This window comes from Brachyistius frenatus, unplaced genomic scaffold (assembly GCF_029030835.1).
Source record: "Brachyistius frenatus isolate BFR_SWC_R1_liver_20210118 unplaced genomic scaffold, ASM2903083v1 Contig_42, whole genome shotgun sequence".
NCBI lineage: Eukaryota > Metazoa > Chordata > Actinopteri > Embiotocidae > Brachyistius > Brachyistius frenatus.
Window position 1 is genome coordinate 1,340,254 of NW_027210641.1, and position 19,472 is coordinate 1,359,725.

At 42.1% G+C, this 19,472-nt stretch overlaps 3 protein-coding genes across 3 annotated transcripts; 2 read left to right on the top strand and 1 right to left on the bottom strand.

The window, feature by feature from the left end:
• The first annotated feature begins 231 nt into the window (after nucleotides 1–231).
• On the top strand, nucleotides 232–7,226 carry ppig (peptidylprolyl isomerase G (cyclophilin G)). Its single transcript, XM_069702532.1, has 13 exons — nucleotides 232–348; nucleotides 2,253–2,334; nucleotides 2,830–2,904; nucleotides 2,994–3,101; nucleotides 3,373–3,417; nucleotides 3,498–3,585; nucleotides 3,701–3,730; nucleotides 3,834–3,973; nucleotides 4,060–4,237; nucleotides 4,322–4,507; nucleotides 4,596–4,686; nucleotides 5,010–5,149; nucleotides 5,288–7,226. The coding sequence occupies exons 2-13, from the start codon at nucleotides 2,274–2,276 to the stop codon at nucleotides 6,267–6,269; spliced, it is 2,124 nt and encodes a 707-aa protein (XP_069558633.1). The 5' UTR covers nucleotides 232–348; nucleotides 2,253–2,273; the 3' UTR covers nucleotides 6,270–7,226.
• Nucleotides 7,016–11,640, bottom strand: cfap210 (cilia and flagella associated protein 210). The gene is made up of 9 exons (XM_069702533.1): nucleotides 11,535–11,640; nucleotides 9,548–9,747; nucleotides 9,260–9,433; nucleotides 8,976–9,181; nucleotides 8,717–8,873; nucleotides 8,501–8,640; nucleotides 8,206–8,398; nucleotides 7,840–8,004; nucleotides 7,016–7,720 (listed from the first exon to the last, which is right to left on the bottom strand). Exons 1-9 carry the CDS (start codon nucleotides 11,536–11,538, stop codon nucleotides 7,412–7,414), a joined length of 1,548 nt encoding a protein of 515 aa, XP_069558634.1. The 5' UTR covers nucleotides 11,539–11,640; the 3' UTR covers nucleotides 7,016–7,411.
• Nucleotides 11,641–13,789: 2,149 nt separating this feature from the next.
• Nucleotides 13,790–19,056, top strand: phgdh (phosphoglycerate dehydrogenase). Its single transcript, XM_069702534.1, has 12 exons — nucleotides 13,790–13,932; nucleotides 15,246–15,397; nucleotides 15,478–15,543; nucleotides 15,651–15,705; nucleotides 15,842–15,940; nucleotides 16,041–16,173; nucleotides 16,422–16,570; nucleotides 16,731–16,883; nucleotides 17,060–17,198; nucleotides 17,439–17,566; nucleotides 17,659–17,881; nucleotides 18,615–19,056. Exons 1-12 carry the CDS (start codon nucleotides 13,795–13,797, stop codon nucleotides 18,767–18,769), a joined length of 1,590 nt encoding a protein of 529 aa, XP_069558635.1. The 5' UTR covers nucleotides 13,790–13,794; the 3' UTR covers nucleotides 18,770–19,056.
• Nucleotides 19,057–19,472: the final 416 nt, after the last annotated feature.

Sequence of the window (19,472 nt, forward strand, 5' to 3'; positions counted from 1 at the left end):
TAACCCCACAGCGCCCGGTCGTCCCTGGCAGGTAAGACTCGGGGCACATTAACCCCAAAGCGCCCGGTCGTCCCTGGCAGGTAAGACTCGGGGCACATTAACCCCACAGCATCCGGTCGTCCCTGGCAGGTAAGACTCGGGGCACATTAACCCCACAGCATCCGGTCGTCCCTGGCAGGTAAGACTCGGGGCACATTAACCCCACAGCTCTAACTGCCGCGCGGCTCTTGATTGACGTTCCCGCCGCGCCATCTTTGGAAAACATTCATCTCAACACTGAATGAAACTTCATGCTCGTCGTCGCGGAGGACCTGCTGGCTGCATGGACTGACAGCGTTCATTCTCCAGGTGACGTGTTTCACATTCCGGCTGATTTAACTGCGGAGCCGCGATGTTTGATCTGAGCTGGGTCTCGTTATGTCGTGAAATCCCTCCGCATTGTCTGGCGGTGGCTAACGACCCTGCTAATGCTAACGCCAGGCCCGGGACCGACGGACCGGGACCGACCGGGACCGATACCGGGACCGGGACTGATACCGAGGCTGACCGCGTCAACGAGTCACAATAAAACTCGGATGAACGAGAGTGTAAACGTGGACCGTCGTGATTCTTAAGCACCGAAACGTTTTCTCCGGTTGTCGACTCAACAGGTCACGTGAGACTTTTTAAGTGCGCGGCGAGTGACGTGAAGCAGCCGATCGATCAATCGATCGATCTGATGTTCGATCACTTCACGTTGGAACCCGGTAACTTCACGTTAGAACCCGTTAACTTCACGTTAGAACCCGTTAACTTCCGTTAGAACCCGTTAACTTCACGTTAGAACCCGGTAACTTCCGTTAGAACCCGATCACTTCACGTTAGAACCCGATCACTTCCGTTAGAACCCGGTAACTTCCGTTAGAACCCGGTCACTTCACGTTAGAACCCGATCACTTCCGTTAGAACCCGGTCACTTCCGTTAGAACCCGGTCACTTCACGTTAGAACCCGATCACTTCACGTTAGAACCCGGTCACTTCCATTAGAACCCGGTCACTTCCGTTAGAACCCGATCACTTCACGTTAGAACCCGGTCACTTCACGCTAGAACCCGGTCTAGAACCCGGTCATTTCCGTTAGAACCCGATCACTTCCGTTAGAACCCGGTCACTTCACGCTAGAACCCGGTCACTTCCGTTAGAACCCGGTCACTTCCGTTAGAACCCGATCACTTCACGTTACAACCCGGTCATTTCCGTTAGAACCCGGTAACTTCACGTTACAACCCGGTAACTTCCGTTAGAACCCAATCACTTCACATTAGAACCCGATCACTTCACGTTAGAACCCGATCACTTCACATTAGAACCCGGTCACCTCCGTTAGAACCCGATCACTTCACGTTAGAACCCGGTCATTTCCGTTAGAACCCGGTCACTTCCGTTAGAACCCGGTCACTTCCGTTAGAACCCGATCACTTCACGGTAGAACCCGATCACTTCCGTTAGAACCCGGTAACTTCACGTTACAACCCGGTAACTTCCGTTAGAACCCGATCACTTCACATTAGAACCCGATCACTTCACGTTACAACCCGGTAACTTCCGTTAGAACCCTGTAACTTCCGCTAGAACCCGGTCACTTCACGTTAGAACCCGGTCACTTCCGTTAGAACCCGATCACTTCACGTTAGAACCCGATCACTTCACATTAGAACCCGGTAACTTCCGCTAGAACCCGGTCATTTCCGTTAGAACCCGGTCACTTCACGCTAGAACCCGGTCACTTCCATTAGAACCCGGTCACTTCCGTTAGAACCCGATCACTTCACGGTAGAACCCGATCACTTCCGTTAGAACCCGGTAACTTCACGTTAGAACCCGGTCACTTCCGTTAGAACCCGATCACTTCACATTAGAACCCGATCACTTCACGTTAGAACCCGGTCACTTCCGTTAGAACCCGATCACTTCCGTTAGAACCCGATCACTTCACGTTAGAACCCGATCACTTCACGTTAGAACCCGATCACTTCACGTTAGAACCCGGTCATTTCCGTTAGAACCCGATCACTTCCGTTAGAACCCGGTCATTTCCGTTAGAACCCGGTAACTTCCGTTAGAACCCGGTCACTTCCGTTAGAACCCGATCACTTCCGTTAGAACCCGGTCATTTCCGTTAGAACCCGGTAACTTCCGTTAGAACCCGGTCACTTCCGTTAGAACCCGGTCACTTCCGTTGCTGCTCACCCTCGTGTGTCTTTGTCTCCAGGTGTGTGATCTGAACCGGATCATGGGGATCAAGGTTCAGCGCCCGCGCTGCTTCCTGGACATCGGGATCAGTAACGTACTCAGTAAGAACACCTGAACTTAGAAACACTCACTTATCTTCATCTTCATCAGAGGAACATCTCAGTCTCAGTAAGAACACCTGAACTCAGACACACTCACTTATCTTCATCTTCATCAGAGGAACATCTCAGTCTCAGTAAGAACACCTGAACTCAGACACACTCACTTATCTTCATCTTCATCAGAGGAACATCTCAGTCTGACGTTCATGAGCTTCATGAGGGTTTAATGGTCCATTTTATGCATGAAGCTGTTTGATGGAGGTAAAGATATATAATCAGGGTGGATATTTAATACATGAAACAGGATAATACAGGACTATAAATGATTGATGTGACCTCTGATGTGACCTCCTGTAATGATGTGACCTCTGATGTGACCTCTGATGTGACCTCCTGTAATGATGTGACCTCTGATGTGACCTCCTGTAATGATGTATTAATACTCTTCATGAAGTTGTTGGTGTTCATTATCGTGACGCTGGTGTTTCCTGTCAGTCGGCAGAGTTGTGGTGGAGTTGTTTGCAGACATCTGTCCCAAAACCTGTGAGAACTTCAGATGCCTCTGCACAGGTGACGACATTTCCTCCCCGAGTCGACGCCACTCGGCGTCATAATTTGGGAAACGACTTGGTAATACGAGTCACTGTTGTTTTGCGCAGGTGAGAAAGGTATGGGCAAAGGAACTCTGAAACCACTGCACTACAAGGGATGCCTCTTCCACCGAGTTGTAAAAGATTTCATGATTCAAGGAGGAGACTTCAGTGAAGGTGAGTTAACAACGTTGATGAATGATGTTTTTAGTTTTGGTTTCGTCTTCTTAGTTGAAGCCATGTGAGGACATAGTTCCTCAGAGAGTCTGAATAGCGTCCTTGTGAGTTTGTACCTGAACGTATGCTGATGGTGTCTGATCTATGAAAGCACCAACAAACCACAAATCTAATCATGCTAAATAACTCGCGAGCAGCAGCATTTTTATAATGCCACATATCTCTTTATCGAAGCCGCCCCTCACGTTTCATTTGTCTTTTTCCGTCGTAGGGAACGGACGAGGAGGCGAATCCATCTACGGAGGCTTTTTTGAAGGTAAAGACGCCGCGATCAGAGCTGCCAGTTGTTGTCCAAACCGACGTTGGCTTCAACCATCTTCTCCTTGTTCCCCTCAGATGAAAGCTTTGCTGTGAAACACAACAAGGAGTATCTGCTGTCGATGGCCAACAGGGGCAAAGATACAAACGGGTCACAGTTTTTCATGTAAGCAGTCTGCTGCTCCATATTATTGATTTCATGTTGTATTAGCGGACGTTCTTCATACTTACGAATGTTTGCATGCTTTTTTTTTTTCCGATGGCTCTCGGCGACTCTTCAGAACAACGAAACCCTCACCACATCTGGATGGGTAAGTGCTGCTCCATTGCATTTTAAATTCAAATTGATTGCATAGTGCTCAATGCACGATATACATAAAAGATCTAAATTTCTTCTCCTGTGTATTTTCTCAGTGTCCATGTGGTTTTTGGTCACGTGATCTCCGGCCAAGAGGTTGTTCAAACCATGGAGAACCAGAAAACAGATGCCACCAGCAAACCGTACACCGAGGTGAAAGTTTTGAACTGCGGAGAGCTCGTCCCTAAATCTAAAGGTTTGTTTTTGTGAAGCATTTTCAGTGATTCAAAAGGAGTTTTGAACTTTATCTCACTGCATGTAACACTATTTACATTTTTGCAGCAAAGAAAGATGAAAAAAAGAAAGCGAGGGCCTCCTCCAGCTCCAGCAGCAGCTCCAGTGACTCCTCCAGCTCCTCAGAATCGTCCTCGGACTCCGAAGAATCAGTGAAAGAGTCGAAGAAGCAGAAGAAGAAGGCAAAAAAGCTGAAAAAGAAACAGAAGAAGACGGAAAAGAAAAAGTAATCCATTTATTATCACGTTTTCAGTTGCTGAACGTTGTAAACGGCACAAAGAGTCGATTCTGAGCCACGATATCTTTTCAGGTCAGAAGCTGAAAGCACTGAAGAGAAAGAACAAGAGGAGTTGGTTACATCTACTGTACGTCCTGAAGAAATCCCGCCCATCCCCGAGAATCGATTCCTCATGAGGAGAAGTCCCCAGACGGTCCAGAAGCCAAAAGAGGAGGACGAAAAGGATCAGAGAAATAAAACGGAGAGGCCGAGAGAGAAGTTAGTGTTTGACGAACAGTCAGTACGACCAACATCCACACATAATGCTGTTGTCTGGTCATTTTCATGCATTATTTTCTCTCTGCAGTTCTGGAATTGCATATAATTCTCAGTCAACATATCACAGAAGACTCGTGATGACTCGATCCGGCAGGAAGATAAAAGGCAGGGGTCCGAGGGTGAGTGCAGCTCCGCTCAGCTTTCACACTTGATAGTAGCAGTAACATGAAGTAATACTCCATAGTAGAGTTATCTTTACAAACTTTATCCATTGGAAAGTTATGTGATGCCGTAGTGGGCGCAATCACATAAAAAATCTGGAAGTGCCCTAAAATCTCGTCCATAATTCCTATTGTGATGTTGCTTTTTGTTCATCGTTTAATTGTAGTTTTGTAAGATTTGTTGTCGTTGTTTTTTTTATACTAATTATCAGTGTTAGGGTCCAGTTTGTTTGTGTACAGCTGTATTGAAGAAGTAAATTATTTTTGTTTATCCCATCCAGAGATACCGGACTCCGTCTCGCTCTCGTTCAAGGTCTAGAGATCGTTTTCGGAGGAGTGAAACTCCTCCTCACTGGCGTCAGGAGATGCAGCGTCAGAGGATGAGAGCCGTCACGGGAGAGCGCTGGATCAAAGGGGACCGGTAAGAGCATCTCACCAGAACTTAATAAAAAGGAGGCAAAGTCACAAACAAACATATTAGTTTACATTATTGAATGAATGATGTTACCTGATGTCACTTGTCAAGTGCGGTTTATTTACGCTGCACTGTTTTTTACAGAGGTGACATGAATGAGAATAAGGAGGATGCTGCTAAACCTCCACGAAGAGAGAGACGGACCTCCAACACAAAGCATGAACCCACAGCTGAGGGTAAAAAAGATCAGAAAACTCGGTCTCACAGGTCTAAAAGCAAAGACGAGGACTCTGCAGAAAAGGATGAGAAACATAGCAAACACAAGGCAAAGAAAAGAGATAAATCTCATAGCCGCAGTAAAAGCAGAGAAAAGAGTAGAAGGTCAAAAAGCAGAGATAAGAGTCACAGGCACAAAAGTGATGACAAAAGAGGACGCTCAAGGAGCAAAGACAGAAATGTGAACAAGAAGGAAAAGGAGTCAGAAAATGATCACAGCAAAGATAAAAATAAGAGTCATGAATCTGATAAAAAGAATAAAGAAGACACAAAAGGAAGAAATGGTGAGAGGACTAGGACAAAGTCAAGAAGCAAGGAAAGAGCAACTGGTAAAGATGAGCGTAGATCAAGTAGCAGAAACAGAGACAGAGGAGGACCTGCAGCATCGAAAGATAAAGAAGAGAGGAGAGACAAAGACAAAGAGCGCGGCAGAGAACGCAGCAGGAGTCAGGAAAGACGACACAACAGCGAGAGGGAGACGAAGAGACGAGGACGATCCAGGGATAAGGAACGGCGAACAAGAACTCCAGATAGAAATAAGAGTAGAGACTCGCACAGAGGCCGGCGCTCCAGAAGCAAGAGCAGCAGGAGAGACCACAGCAGAGATAGATCCTCTCGTAGAAAAGACCGAGAATCTGGCAGCCAGAGGAGAAGACGGAGCAGCAGCTCGGAGAGCGACGGAGGAGACAAGAGGAAGAGTCAGAGGAGCCCAGCTTCCAAAAGAAGAGAGAAAAGTTCCTCCAGATCCAAAGACAGAAGAAGCCCGGCCAGAAGACCTGATAGTACAAAAGATCGAGATAGAAATGATAGCAAGAAGAATCAGTCGAGCTCCGGCTCCGACAGCGACTGAACCTCGACGTCTCGGCTCTTTGCCCCAGAAACATGTAGTATGCAGCAGCAGCTCTCCTCCGACGGGACCGAGTCACTCCTCATTCACTGCAAACAATCCCAGTTCTGCCGAAGCTAAATCTCTATGAACGGATATCTGCACTTCAATACAGACTCTGTTGGCAGCAGGACTCGTACCTGAAACCTCTGGTTTCTGTCTGTAGTGTTGACCGATCATATCTGAGCAGGCTTTGGTTGTAGGCAAGGAGAGCAGGAGAGGCCAGGTCTGTCAGATACACTTCAAACTTTCAAGTTATACAGATAATAAACTACAACAGATGGAAGTCGTTGTTAAAAAGAGAAAAGTTGAGTCCGAAAGGGGAAAACTAACCCTTAACATTGAATATAACTACTCAAACATGCCATTACAAAGTCTGTAGCATCCTGCGAGCTGCAGGTGAACTGTGGATTAAATGGGGGTTGTGGATTTTTACATCAACACTGACGGTTAGCTGAGGCTGTAACAGTTTAGAGGGAAGGACTTTACACCTCATGGTGAGCTGCATTAGGGCTGAGAGAGGAACAGGTATTTTAATTTGAAACGACCATCAGAAGTCGGATTGAAGGCTGTTTTTTTTGTTGTTGTTTTTGATTATTTGGTAAGTTATATTTTGGCTTTACAGTAGCTCTGATTTCAGACTGTTTGTTTTTTAGAAAAATGAGAAAGAAATAAAAAAAGATTTTACTGGTTGCTCCACCCACACCAACACGTTAATTTCAAATGACGAAATCTCAAAATGTCCTGCATGCTTATTTCTGATTGTTTGACAAAATATGTACAACCATGACCTTTTTTCTTTTTCTTTTTTTAACATTGCAGAACAATTACTGTAATCCCGTTTGTTAGCTGGTTTTGTTTTATGAAAGACAAAATGTAAATGTCATGCTGGAATTACAACATAAAAGCCATTTGTATGAATTCTGTTTTGTGCACGTTGATCTGGAGAACGAATGAAAAGGCTCGATTTTCATCAATCGTTTTTAATATTCTTTAAATGCATTCACAATCACATGAACTTTTCCCAAATAGTACTACAAGAAAATGACACCGTACTTTTCGGGAAACGTTCTTGCAGCCAAACCTTCCCCGCTGAGAGCGAACCATCACCACAGGAACCCGAGTCTCTTCTTTGCTTCCTGGATATCTGCGGCCTCGTAGAGCTTTTTAACATCTGTGGCGCCCGTGTGTTCCTGAACGAGCTGGCTCGGCTGGACTCCGCCGCTCCGCCGGAGGCCTTCCCTCGCTGCTTTTTGAAGTGGAAACATGTGCCTCTGACCTTCTGCCGCCTCGTCGATGACCTGCTGGGAATATTGTCGAAACTTCGTTTCCTCTTCGGCATCGAGTTCTGCGCACTTCGCCTCAAACTCGCGTTCCTCGTCTCTCTGCTTCCGACATCTGGCATTTTTTTCGGCCTTCGTTGGAAAGATTAGATAAAAGCAAGTCAAACGAGTTTCCTCTCGAGAGGACGAGGCTGATAATTTCTCCATTTACCAAAAGTTCATTTTTTAGATAAGGACATTTTTAACATTACCATTTGTGTTCCATAGAATTCTTGTAGTTTTTTTCCCTCTTCTCTGTTTCTCTTCGCCTTCAGTTGTTGTCTGTCAGAAAATATTCTGTCCGCGTCTTTCTTGGCCTGCAGTGTGTCTCGGTTGTTCTGCTTTTCCATTTGGTCCTGCTGCTCCTTTTCTTGTATCTGGTGAAACACAGTTTCTGTTACAGCTCTGAAAACATTGAGTTACTCGCAGTTTGATGAGATGGCAAAAAACAACAACTTGATTTCACCCAACTTAAACATTTTTGGACCCACAGTGTAGAAGACGACAGAAGAGCGGTCTTAAAGGTTTCCTGCTTTAGTTGCGTCTTTTTTTTAATGTCGTGAGATGCAGCATGTTACCATCAACTCTCTGTGTGCAGCCATCAACTTCAACATTATGGTCTTCTTCTTCTCATCCTCCCGTTGCTTTTGCATCCGTCTTGCATCCCCCTCAGCGATGGCCTTCGCAATCCAGCGCTCCTCATCGATCGCCTTCTTCCGCTCTGGGATTCCCATTTTTTCCATGATGCTCTCTCTGATCTTCTGGGCCTCTCTGAAGAATAAAGTAAGTCCGGTCATATAAACTGAGTCCCGAAGCTGCCGGAGGGGCGGTCCATATCCGCCTAACCGTATTCATTGTTTTGCTGGGTCTCACCTGAACAACTCCTTTTCCTTTTCTTTCCGTAACTTCAGAATGTTTTGTCTGGCAGTGAAATGGAGTTTCCTCTGCTCCTCTTCAGCCTCCTCTTTTTGTGCATCTGCCGCTCTGATCAGGTCTCTGTTGCGGAGATGCTTCTGGAAGTACACAGAAAACACGAGTAAATGTCACATGTTTGCACATACTCGATCACCTGTGCTGACGGGACCGTACCAGGTGAGTGCGCATGAGCTCTCTCTTCTGATTTGCTTTTCTTTCGGACTCCATTTTTTGCTCCAACTGATGGAGATCTTGAAAACGCTGGATTGCTTCTCCATCTTTCTTGTTCTTCAGCTTCTGTTGCTCTATGGCTTTCTCATTTTCCTTAATTCTGCAGAAAAGGAGTCATAAGGAAGAGCAGGGCTGCACTGTTATACCAGACTGTTGTTCCACAAGACAACGGTCGGTCTTCAACAACTGCTGCGTGTCTTACTGGGTTTTCAGGTCTTCTGTAACAGCCTGTCTCTCCAGCTTCTTCAGCAGTTCCTTCTTCTGATCCCGACTCTCGGCTTCAACCTCTCTGCTCTTCATCATATCCATTAATTTTTTCTCCACATCTATAGCGGCGCTCTTTTTTCTGTGCTGGAGTTCAATCTGAGCCTCCCTCTCCTTCAGCACCTCCGTCAGCTGGAGCGCACTCTGTGGAAGGAGCAGTAATCACTCGTTATCCCAAAATGTAATATACTATGTACATAATGATGTTGCAGCGATACCAACATTTAATCCTTTGACTCGTTCGGTTTGATAGTACAGCTGAGTTTTGGCTTTGTCGATGGTATCGTTCCTCTTTTGTTCCTTGTATTTGGCCTCTTCTATATCAGCCTGTTTCCTTTTCTCCTCTTCAATCTGCTCTCGGATCTTCTTTGCCTCTAGTTTCTTTTCCCTTTGACCCTGTGATAGACACACACACACGCAGTATATTAACCTTTTGACTGTGTGTGTGTGTGTGTATTCAGCTCTTGATAGTGAATTAAATGTGAGAAAGGCTGATTGTAGGTGACTTACAGTGATGGTGTTGGACCACTGCTTCACCACCTCCTTTGACTGCAGGTGGAGGGCCTCTCTCTCTTTCACCGCCTGTTTTCGACTCTCTTTGTCTTTATCAACCTGGTTCAGTTCATCTTGAATCCGTTGCCACTGTGTCTTACTTAAGACGGCGACTTGTCGTAGGTCTGGTGGCTGGATTGCTCTCATGGCTTCATCCGCTGACACACAATAAAGAAAATAAAAAATAGGACATAAAGATCCCTTCCTGTAAACTGACCACTACATCACTACTACACTAGTCACTGCAATAAGACCAATAATACAATAATTCACCTCTTATTATTGTTGGCTATTGTTGGCAAAATCCATCAGTTGTCTGATTTTCTTGGTTGTTTAAATATATATATAAACTTTGCACTATTGTTTAGTTAGTTTTAATTTAATTATTCTATTTTATTTTATTCTATTTTATTGTATATACTGTTCATTTTTATATTTAATATTTTTTACTGTTATTTTATTTCTTTCCTGTATCTATAAATGCTGTAGCGAAAGAATTTCCCCTTGGGGATTAATAAAGTAACTATCTATCTATCTATCTATCTATCTATCTATCTATCTATCTATCTATCTATCTATCTATCTATCTATCTATCTATCTATCTATCTATCTATCTATCTATTATCTATCTATCTATCTATCTATCTATCTATCTATCTATCTATCTATATTATCTATTATCTATAAAAATCTATCTATCTATATCTATCTATCTATTATCTATCTATCTATTATCTATTATCTATCTATATATCTAAAAAACATTATCTTTAGGGGAACTTTAATGTGCACAGTCCGTTTGTGTGATTAAATAGTTAAAGTCTAGATTAATAAACTGAAATAAAGTCTAACATGAACTATCTTTAATTTTGTGCTGCAGCTGCAGACAATTTAGTCGGAGGCTTTTTTTTTTAGCCTACAGTAGATTTTTATTTTTTATTGTTAATTTTTAAAACTTATTCTGATGTGTTTTGACTAAATAAAATTAAATAAAATATAAATATAAAGAGACGCTGTTTTCTTTTAAAACTTATTCTGATGTGTTTTGACTAAATAAAATAAAATTAAATAAAATATAAATATAAAGAGACGCTGTTTTCTTTTAAAACTTATTCTGATGTGTTTTGACTAAATAAAATAAAATATAAATATAAAGAGACGCTGTTTTCTTTTAAAACTTATTCTGATGTGTTTTGACTAAATAAAATAAAATATAAATATAAAGAGACGCTGTTTTCTTTTAAAACTTATTCTGATGTGTTTTCTGATGTGTTTTGACTAAAATAAAATAAAATAAAATAAAATATAAATATAAATATAAAGAGACGCTGTTTTCTTTTAAAACTTATTCTGATGTGTTTTGACTAAATAAAATAAAATAAAATTAAATAAAATATAAATATAAAGAGACGCTGTTTTCTTTTAAAACTTATTCTGATGTGTTTTGACTAAATAAAATAAATAAAATATAAAATGCTGTTTTCTTTTAAAACTTATTCTGATGTGTTTTGACAAATTAAATATAAATATAAATATAAATATAAAGAGATGCTGTTTTCTTTTAAAACTTATTCTGATGTGTTTTGACTAAATAAAATTAAATAAAATTAAATAAAATATAAATATAAGGAGACGCTGTTTTCTTTTAAAACTTATTCTGATGTGTTTTGACTAAATAAAATTAAATAAAATATAAATATAAAGAGACGCTGTTTTCTTTTAAAACTTATTCTGATGTGTTTTGACTAAATAAAATTAAATAAAATATAAATATAAGGAGACGCTGTTTTCTTTTAAAACTTATTCTGATGTGTTTTGACTAAATTAAATTAAATTAAATATAAAGAGATGCTGTTTTCTTTTAAAACTTATTCTGATGTGTTTTGACTAAATAAAATAAAATAAATATAAATATAAAGAGATGCTGTTTTCTTTTAAACGTACCCATGACGCGCCTCAACCTGTCAACTCTTCGCTGGGTTTCTTCAGCTCAGCGCTTTTACTGGATCCTCTCCGACGGCCGAACTGAACCACCGACGCCATTTAAATACAATATGGTCATTATTAATGAAGGAAAACTAATTAATGTGAAAGTAAACGGTTGTTGAAGAAGGTTTTGACTGCAGTTAGCTAACGCTAGTCCGTGTGCACGGTTGTACGTTTGCCTGCGTTTGTTGCGTGGTATCTAGGCAACGGCCGAACCAATCGGAAGCCTTTCCTCTGGTTACCAGGAAGTGGCGTGCCGAGTTCTCGTTATTGAAACACCGCTGACTGCATATAAACCTGAGTTTCAAACAGGTGATTTGTCTTTGTTTCTAATTAAATTCACCTGTTGGTCACAAGATTGCAGCAAATTGTTGTTTGATCAGATCTCTTTTTAGACATTTAAACTCGTCACAGTCGGAAAAGCACCGGTGGTCAATATTGTTATCTGTAGATGTAAATATGTAAATCATTATTGGCTGAAGTCCAAAGGTTTGCTGTGAAAAGCCATATAATCATGAGGAAGGCCCTGTCATCGCCCCTGTCATCGCCCCTGGATGTGTCTGAGAGAAAAGTTGATGATTGCAGAGAAATATCCTCCATTAACTACCAGAGCAGAGCTGAACCACAACTCTTTAACTTACAGGGTTCCTGTCAATATCAGCAAAATACATCATGTCTGTGTTTGTTCACAGCAAACAAGTGGCCTTTAAAGAACATTTAAAAAAAACAGTATCGCTCACAATTAAATACTGAGCATGCAACTTCGATCTAGAGCAAAGCTCCTTTCTTAATTACTTACATTAATAAAGTATTCTGGAAATATGTGTTAACGTGCTCCACAGAAGAACAATTCAACTGACCTGGTCAAAGCGTGGCGTACTAAACCAGGGCTCGTTGTAAGACCCTGCTTTATTATTGATTTGGAAGTTGAGTGTTAAAGGCTATGAATCATACGTCAAGACAAAGTGAGTTCATCACAATGATTTTGTTTCATAATAAACTCACTGGCAGGTTTCTACTGAAATCAGGTCCTTTATTTTGTCTACTTCTTCTTTAATGTAACAGAAGGAGGAAAACAGTCAATCACAGCTGCTTGTGACTGACAGCTACACAGACGCGTAAGGAAACACATTACATGCATTTTAAAATGTAGTCTGACTATTGTGATGTGACTGAAACACTGAAAGGAAGGGGCTGTCATGTGCTGCTTAACGAGTCAGGTGATGAACAGCGTCTGACAAATTAAGCCTGACCTGATCCGTCTTCCTGTTTAAATGAGGGCAGATAAGAACAAGTTTAACGTTCCTGGAAGATTTCTCGTTTCTACTCTTAAGCATATTACATTTTGTTCTATCAGATCTCCCGGTGTGTGACTTTAGGTGCCTGAATCTTATATTATTATATTATACCCAATTGTAGGAAGTATTTATCATACATATAAGCTTTATCAATACACAGAAGAGTTAGATGACGGATATTTCGGAGCCACTTTCGGGGCAATACATTCGTACTTACACAAACCTCAGTTTGGTCAATGAGTCAGGCAGAAAAACATTAAGCCTCTCTGCTCTCTGTTGACGGGATGGAAAGGGTGATGGTATCCCTCTTTAAATCCATAACTACTTCTACTTATATTAAAACTAATTTCAGAATATGTTTCTTTTTTGACTTTGCGTCTTGACCTGACTTCTTAATTACAATTTTGAGGCACTTTGTGAAAGTATTTTCATTTTAGCCTTCAATTTCACTGCATTTCAGATGAATGTTACCTCATTCATAATGGACAGCAGGCTTATATAAAATATCAATAATTTCTAAACTACTTGAAGTAATGAAAACTGTAAATCTGTCAATCAGCAACATTAAAATGCTGCTTTTCTGATAATAGGCTGCAAAATAAACGTTTTGAATTCAGGAGTTGTGCTTGCAATGCCTGAAACTTCTACGTCTACTTCTCTGAACACTTCTTGCACCATATTCTTGAAGACCTAAAAATCACATCATACTGGTTTGCAGCATTTTGCCCGAGCTGGTTTCCAGTCTGCACGCAGTGACGTCAGAGCAAGAGGTGCACGGGAGGCGGGTTCACGATAACAGGGGTTCACCCGAAATCCGAGTCCACCGTTCAAAAGCAAGCAACTCCCTGTTGTCCGTCACTTGAACGGGACATCCAGCAGCAAGACCAGCACCGGTGGCCCAGCAGCAAGCGACCCGCAAGATGGCTCCGATCTCCATCAACTCCGTGTTAATCAGTGAAAGTGTGGATCCGCGCTGCAGAGCGATTCTGGAGGAAAACGGCATCCGAGTCACGGAAAAGCAGATGATGAAAAAGGAAGAACTGATCGCTCAGATTAAGGTATGCTTTCCACTTCCGTGTATTGTGTAACTGCTTCACGTGCACATGGTGTCTTTTGTTTGTTCGCAACATGCAGCAGTTTCCTCCAAAGTTGAGTCGCTGAGAGGAGAAGCTGCAAAAGGCTGAAACCAAGTCGCTCCTGCAGCTTTATTCCACACAGAGTTTAATATGAGGCGCGTGCACTTTATTTGATTTGATCACCGAACCGAACCGAACCGGTTCCGTCACGGTGAAGGGTGGGAAGCGAGTTTTTTTGTTGGTAAATTGGCACCGCCCATTGAGAAGCTGATGCAACTCATCCCTGACTTTGCCAGTTCTCCCATCACGAAAATGTCTAATCCCCCAAAATATCATGAATAAATTAATAATAATAATAATAACTTTATGAAAACTTTGGACTAAAGGATCCAGAAGATATTCACAAATGAAGATGCTGGAATCAAAGAATTTCAGCTTTCTTTTCTTAAAAACAAAAGCGTCATAATTAATCAACTGCCAAAACAGTGATTAGTTTTTTGTTGCTCCACTAATCAATTAACCACATAATTATTGGAGCTGCAGTGTTCACACCTGTTGATTTGATCCAGATAAAAGGAAAATATTTCTAAAAATATATTCTATAAACAACCACTCGTTGTCTTTTGTTTCTGGTTTGTTTAATGTCCGTTCGTGAACAACAAGGCGAGAGGAATATAAATTAGAGTTCACTCATTCAGTGGACGGTTTGGATTTCTGTCAGTGTGTCTCTCACACGATCAACAAATGAGTGAAAAGAAAGATTAACAACAGAGAGTGTTAATAATGTGGATCATAGTGATAACCATCATGCTTTACTTCTGTTCACTCACCTTTCTTGGTGAACACAAAATAAACACACCTCTGCTTTAACACCATTTCCATCCTCTAACGCATGAGACAAGGTTTCACTGCTCTTGAGATGAAGTGCATGCATGTTACCATAGTTACAAAATGATCTGGTGGAAATGTCGGCCACATGTCACTATGGACACCGTAAGGATGTGATCGACTGGATATACTATCACATCTAACCAGGCAGAGGTTTCTTTGGTTGGAACCAACATGTAGGTTTGACATGGAAACTAAAACAGTGCAAATTATTTACGCTACATTTTTGCGACTGCTGCTGTGTAAGAAAGATGAAGCAATAATCAATGATTTAAGGTCCCTATAATGTCAGTTTCTGGTGAAAATTACAGAATAACTTTGCATCAATCAAAGTACAGCAAAGTAACTGTGACTACTAATATTGAACATGAATTAGATTAACGATGTGCTTTTCTTCCCATTTTTAGGACTACGACGCCCTTGTTGTTAGATCTGCAACCAAGGTAACAGCTGATGTGATCGGTGCTGCTAATAATCTCAAAATCGTTGGGAGAGCCGGGACCGGTGTGGACAATGTGGATGTTGGTGCTGCCACCAAAAAGGGCATCATTGTCATGAAGTAAGTCCCCAGTTTAAACACAGATATTGTTTACTGTGCAGTTCCGATATAATTGACTTCCTGTCAACTGTTTTCTGCAGCACACCGAGTGGGAACACGATCAGTGCTGCTGAGCTGACATGTGCGCTGCTGATGAGCCTCTCAAGGCAAGACGAGTCGGGCTTTCATGAACAATGGTCAACATGTTCACTCAGCGGTTTTAATCGCATTCAAATGTTGTAAAATTACATGAATGTGTTCGATCTGTTTGCAGAAATGTTCCTCAAGCCGCAATGTCAATGAAAAAAGGGAACTGGGATCGCAAACAGGTTGGCACACAAAGCGATTACTGTCACATGGTTGGCTCCATTGTTGGTCCAGTTGACAATAATCAGATGTGACACTTGGATCTGTGCCGTTTTGGATTTTGTTGTCGGGGTCATTGTTTTCTTTCTAATTTCACAGTTCATGGGTGCAGAGCTCTACGGAAAGGTACTCGGAATAGTTGGACTTGGAAGAATCGGAAAGGAAGTCGCTTCAAGAATGCAGTCGTTTGGCATGAAAGTAAGTAAGCGTGCTCGCAGTTCTCCGAGGCTCGGTGTCGGTGTTCTTGGTGTTCTGTGCTATTATTAAAAACAGAGGTTGTTGTTGTTTTCCTTGTCAGACTATCGGCTCTGATCCCATCACTCCACCTGAGGTGTCAGCCAGCTGGGGGGTGCAGCAGATGTCTCTGGAGCAGCTTTGGCCTCAGTGCGATTACATCACTGTTCACACGCCGCTGATGCCCGCTACCGTTGGTGAGCTTCACTCTGGTTCTCCTCGCTGAGGAATGAAACAAGCGGTCAAAAGGTTAACAGTCTGTTCCTGTTGCACATGAATGAAGCACATCACCGGGATGTGAACAGAGCTGGAGGAAGCAATAACCTGCACGACTAACAATGAGAGGCGCATCATTTTAGGAGATTCTGAGAATTAAGAGAAAAAACGATTGCAGATTGTATTGGAGACGTGTGGAATTTATATTTCATGTATTTTTGTGCCCAAGGTCTCCTTAATGATAAAACATTTGCCAAGTGCAAGAAAGGAGTGAAAGTCGTGAACTGTGCAAGAGGGGGCATCATTGATGAGGACGCTCTCCTCAGAGCTCTGGAGTCTGGACAGTGTGGAGGAGCAGGACTTGATGTCTTTGTTGAGGTAGAATCTCAGCCACACATCATCTCAAAAAGATCTGTAAAGTTGCTGCATAGTACCAAAGACAGTCGTTAGTTTGACTGATTTGATCATTATCCTTTAATGTTAACAGAAGAGATGCTGTAGTTTGTGTCTTACTTTGCGTTTATGTTTTTGGCCCCAGGAACCACCCAAGAACCGCTCACTGGTGGACCACCCCAATGTCATCAGCTGTCCTCACCTGGGAGCCAGTACAAAGGAGGCTCAGGCTCGCTGTGGGGAGGACATCGCTCTGCAGATCGTGGACATGGTGAAGGGCAAGAAACTGGTTGGAGCCGTAAGTCCTACTCGGCGTTCTTACACTACTTAATGTAGCGTACTGAGTTTTATTATTGAAAAATGTGTTGTTAGTGTACTGCAGCAATTTGTGGGGGTCTGTGAAGACTTTTAACATGATTCTGTTTTTACAGTGTTGTCCTCCACATGACAACTAAACATGTTCTCCTCCTGTAGGTGAATGCGCAGGTTTTTGCCAGCACCTTCTCCCAGGATTCTCATCAACTGATCAAGCTTGGAGAAGCGGTTGGAACTGTTCTTCACGCATGCAGCGCTGCAAAGAAACCATTCAGCAATGTTGAAATCACTACTCAAGGTCAAATTACTGGTCCTACCAGTTTCTTTAACCAGAGGGGGAAGGGAAAGAGGAGGGCGGGGTGGTGGGAGGGTTATATCATAGGAAGGTCATTTTTTTTAGGCGGTTGTCTTTCTCCCTCTAGTGGTGTCATTGGGAAACAGGCACAAGCCAGACAGCTGTGTGTTTGTATAAACTCCTGTCACTTGCTTGTAGAGGCACTAAAAGTTGTTTTGTTGTTGTTGTTTTTTTACAAACCAGGGGATTGTATGAAGTCCTCCACTGAATACATGACGTCAGCGATACTGGTCGGACTGCTCAGTCATGAATCTGGAAGTTGCCCGAACCTCATCAATGTGCTGAGCCTCGCCAAGGAGACTGGGATCGTGGTACGACATCGACCTGCGTATGAAAATAATGAGTGTGTTTTTTTAATTTTTTTTTTAATAAATATTTTCATGCAAGTGAACTGACTGTTTAGGTGGAGCAAACCCACTGTGCATCGGACGGGGCAGCTGAAGGTGTGTGTAAGGTGGAGATCGTGGCCGGCGGCTGCAGCTATAGAGCCAGCGGTGCCATTCAGGGTGGAGTGCCGGTCCTGCTGGGGCTGAGTGACAGCATGTTCAGACAGCCCATCTCTCTCACTGGAAACCTGCTGTTCTTCAAGGCCTCTGCCAGCCCTCAGCTCCTGTCTTCAGTGGCTGGTAAGAACATGCAGGCTGGCGCTTCAAAATCAACCATAGAAAACTGAAGTCATCATAAAAATACCATAGCTGACGGCTACAACCAGTTTGTCTTCTGTTTTTAATGTTTTTTTTAATGGTGTATAACTCTACTTCTCTACAACTTCTGTATAATTGCTGCATGTATAATCAGCCTTTACAATTAGCTTGTAAAGTGCTCCTTCAAGCCTCAGCATGCCACAGAAGCACTAACACAAGTCCATTCACAGTTTGAAGGCTGCTTTTTCCACCAGCAGTTGTCTCCTTACAACTTTTTGGTGCACCGTTATATCATCAAATATTTAGACCTTCATTTCAAATTCAAAATTCACACATCACTTACAAATCATCTGCAGTGTAATACTGGAGAAATCACGTCACTACGTAACACATCGCCCTTTGTTTTTTTTTTCAGGCTTTGAGGCAAACTTGATCTCAACAAAGTGCATAATGGTTGATGGTGAACGGTGGCAGTAAATTCACTGTTGAATTGTGTTTTTGTCCAAAACAAAGCACATATTACATCAAGGATGAAACTGTAAACCATATCTTTATCCTCTGCTGCTTTATGCACATCAGTTCTTCAAGACTTGTAATTTGGATGAAAGGTAGCATTGAGTTATGAGAATTTAATTACAGTGTTCACTGAGGTTGTTTTTTTTTCCCTTTTAAATTCACACCTATTTTCTCTTTTTGGTTTCTCCCCCCTGTTTAGGGCTGTTGGCCACAGAAGGAGTGCAGATTGAGTCCTTCAGTGCTCCTGCAAGCCAGTCTGGGGATCTGTGGTATTGTGTGGGGGTGTCTTCTCTCCTGCGAGATCTCGGTGCCTTGAACCCTTTGGTTAAGGATGCAGCACAGCTCAGCATTTAAATGACAGCAGCAGCACTCACACACAGCCAGGATCACGTTCCTAACATGTTCAAGAGTGTCGAATGTAATTGAGTCGTATTGATCTTTTGTCTTTACAGCTAACAACTTGTTTAGAAATTGAACACTTACAGTTAAAACTATAATTTTGATAACATTTAAGTGTTTAGATCATTTATGAGCTTGTTGAAGTACAAACTAACACAAAATTAGCCGAGGTCTGCCACAAATCACTGCATGTAAACTTTTACATTGATAAGTGTTTTTGAGAATAAATACGTTATCACAAAATATAATATTGTGATTCTCGAGCGTGGTGATATTTTTTAGATCCCTAACAGGGTAATGTAATGAACATCCCAGGTTAAAAGAGAGACGGCCACTTTGCACTATGTACAAGAAAATAATCTTAACTAATTCAAACAACCCAACTATTAGATAGTAAAATCTAAAGTTGGCAACACACTGAAACAATACTCACATATTTAATTTAAGGATTAAGGATAGTATTTAAGGATGTCCTTGTTTTGTGCATTTTGTTTTTTGCAAGCATTTTTAATAGCTCTTAATCCCCCCTGCCTTCCTGAATTTAATGAAACTCCAGTATAAGTTTAAATCAGTGCATGCAATCACGCCGAGACTGCTCTGCAGTTACGTAGAATATTGTGCACTAAATGTATTTTTCTGGCCCCAAATTATTCCTTGT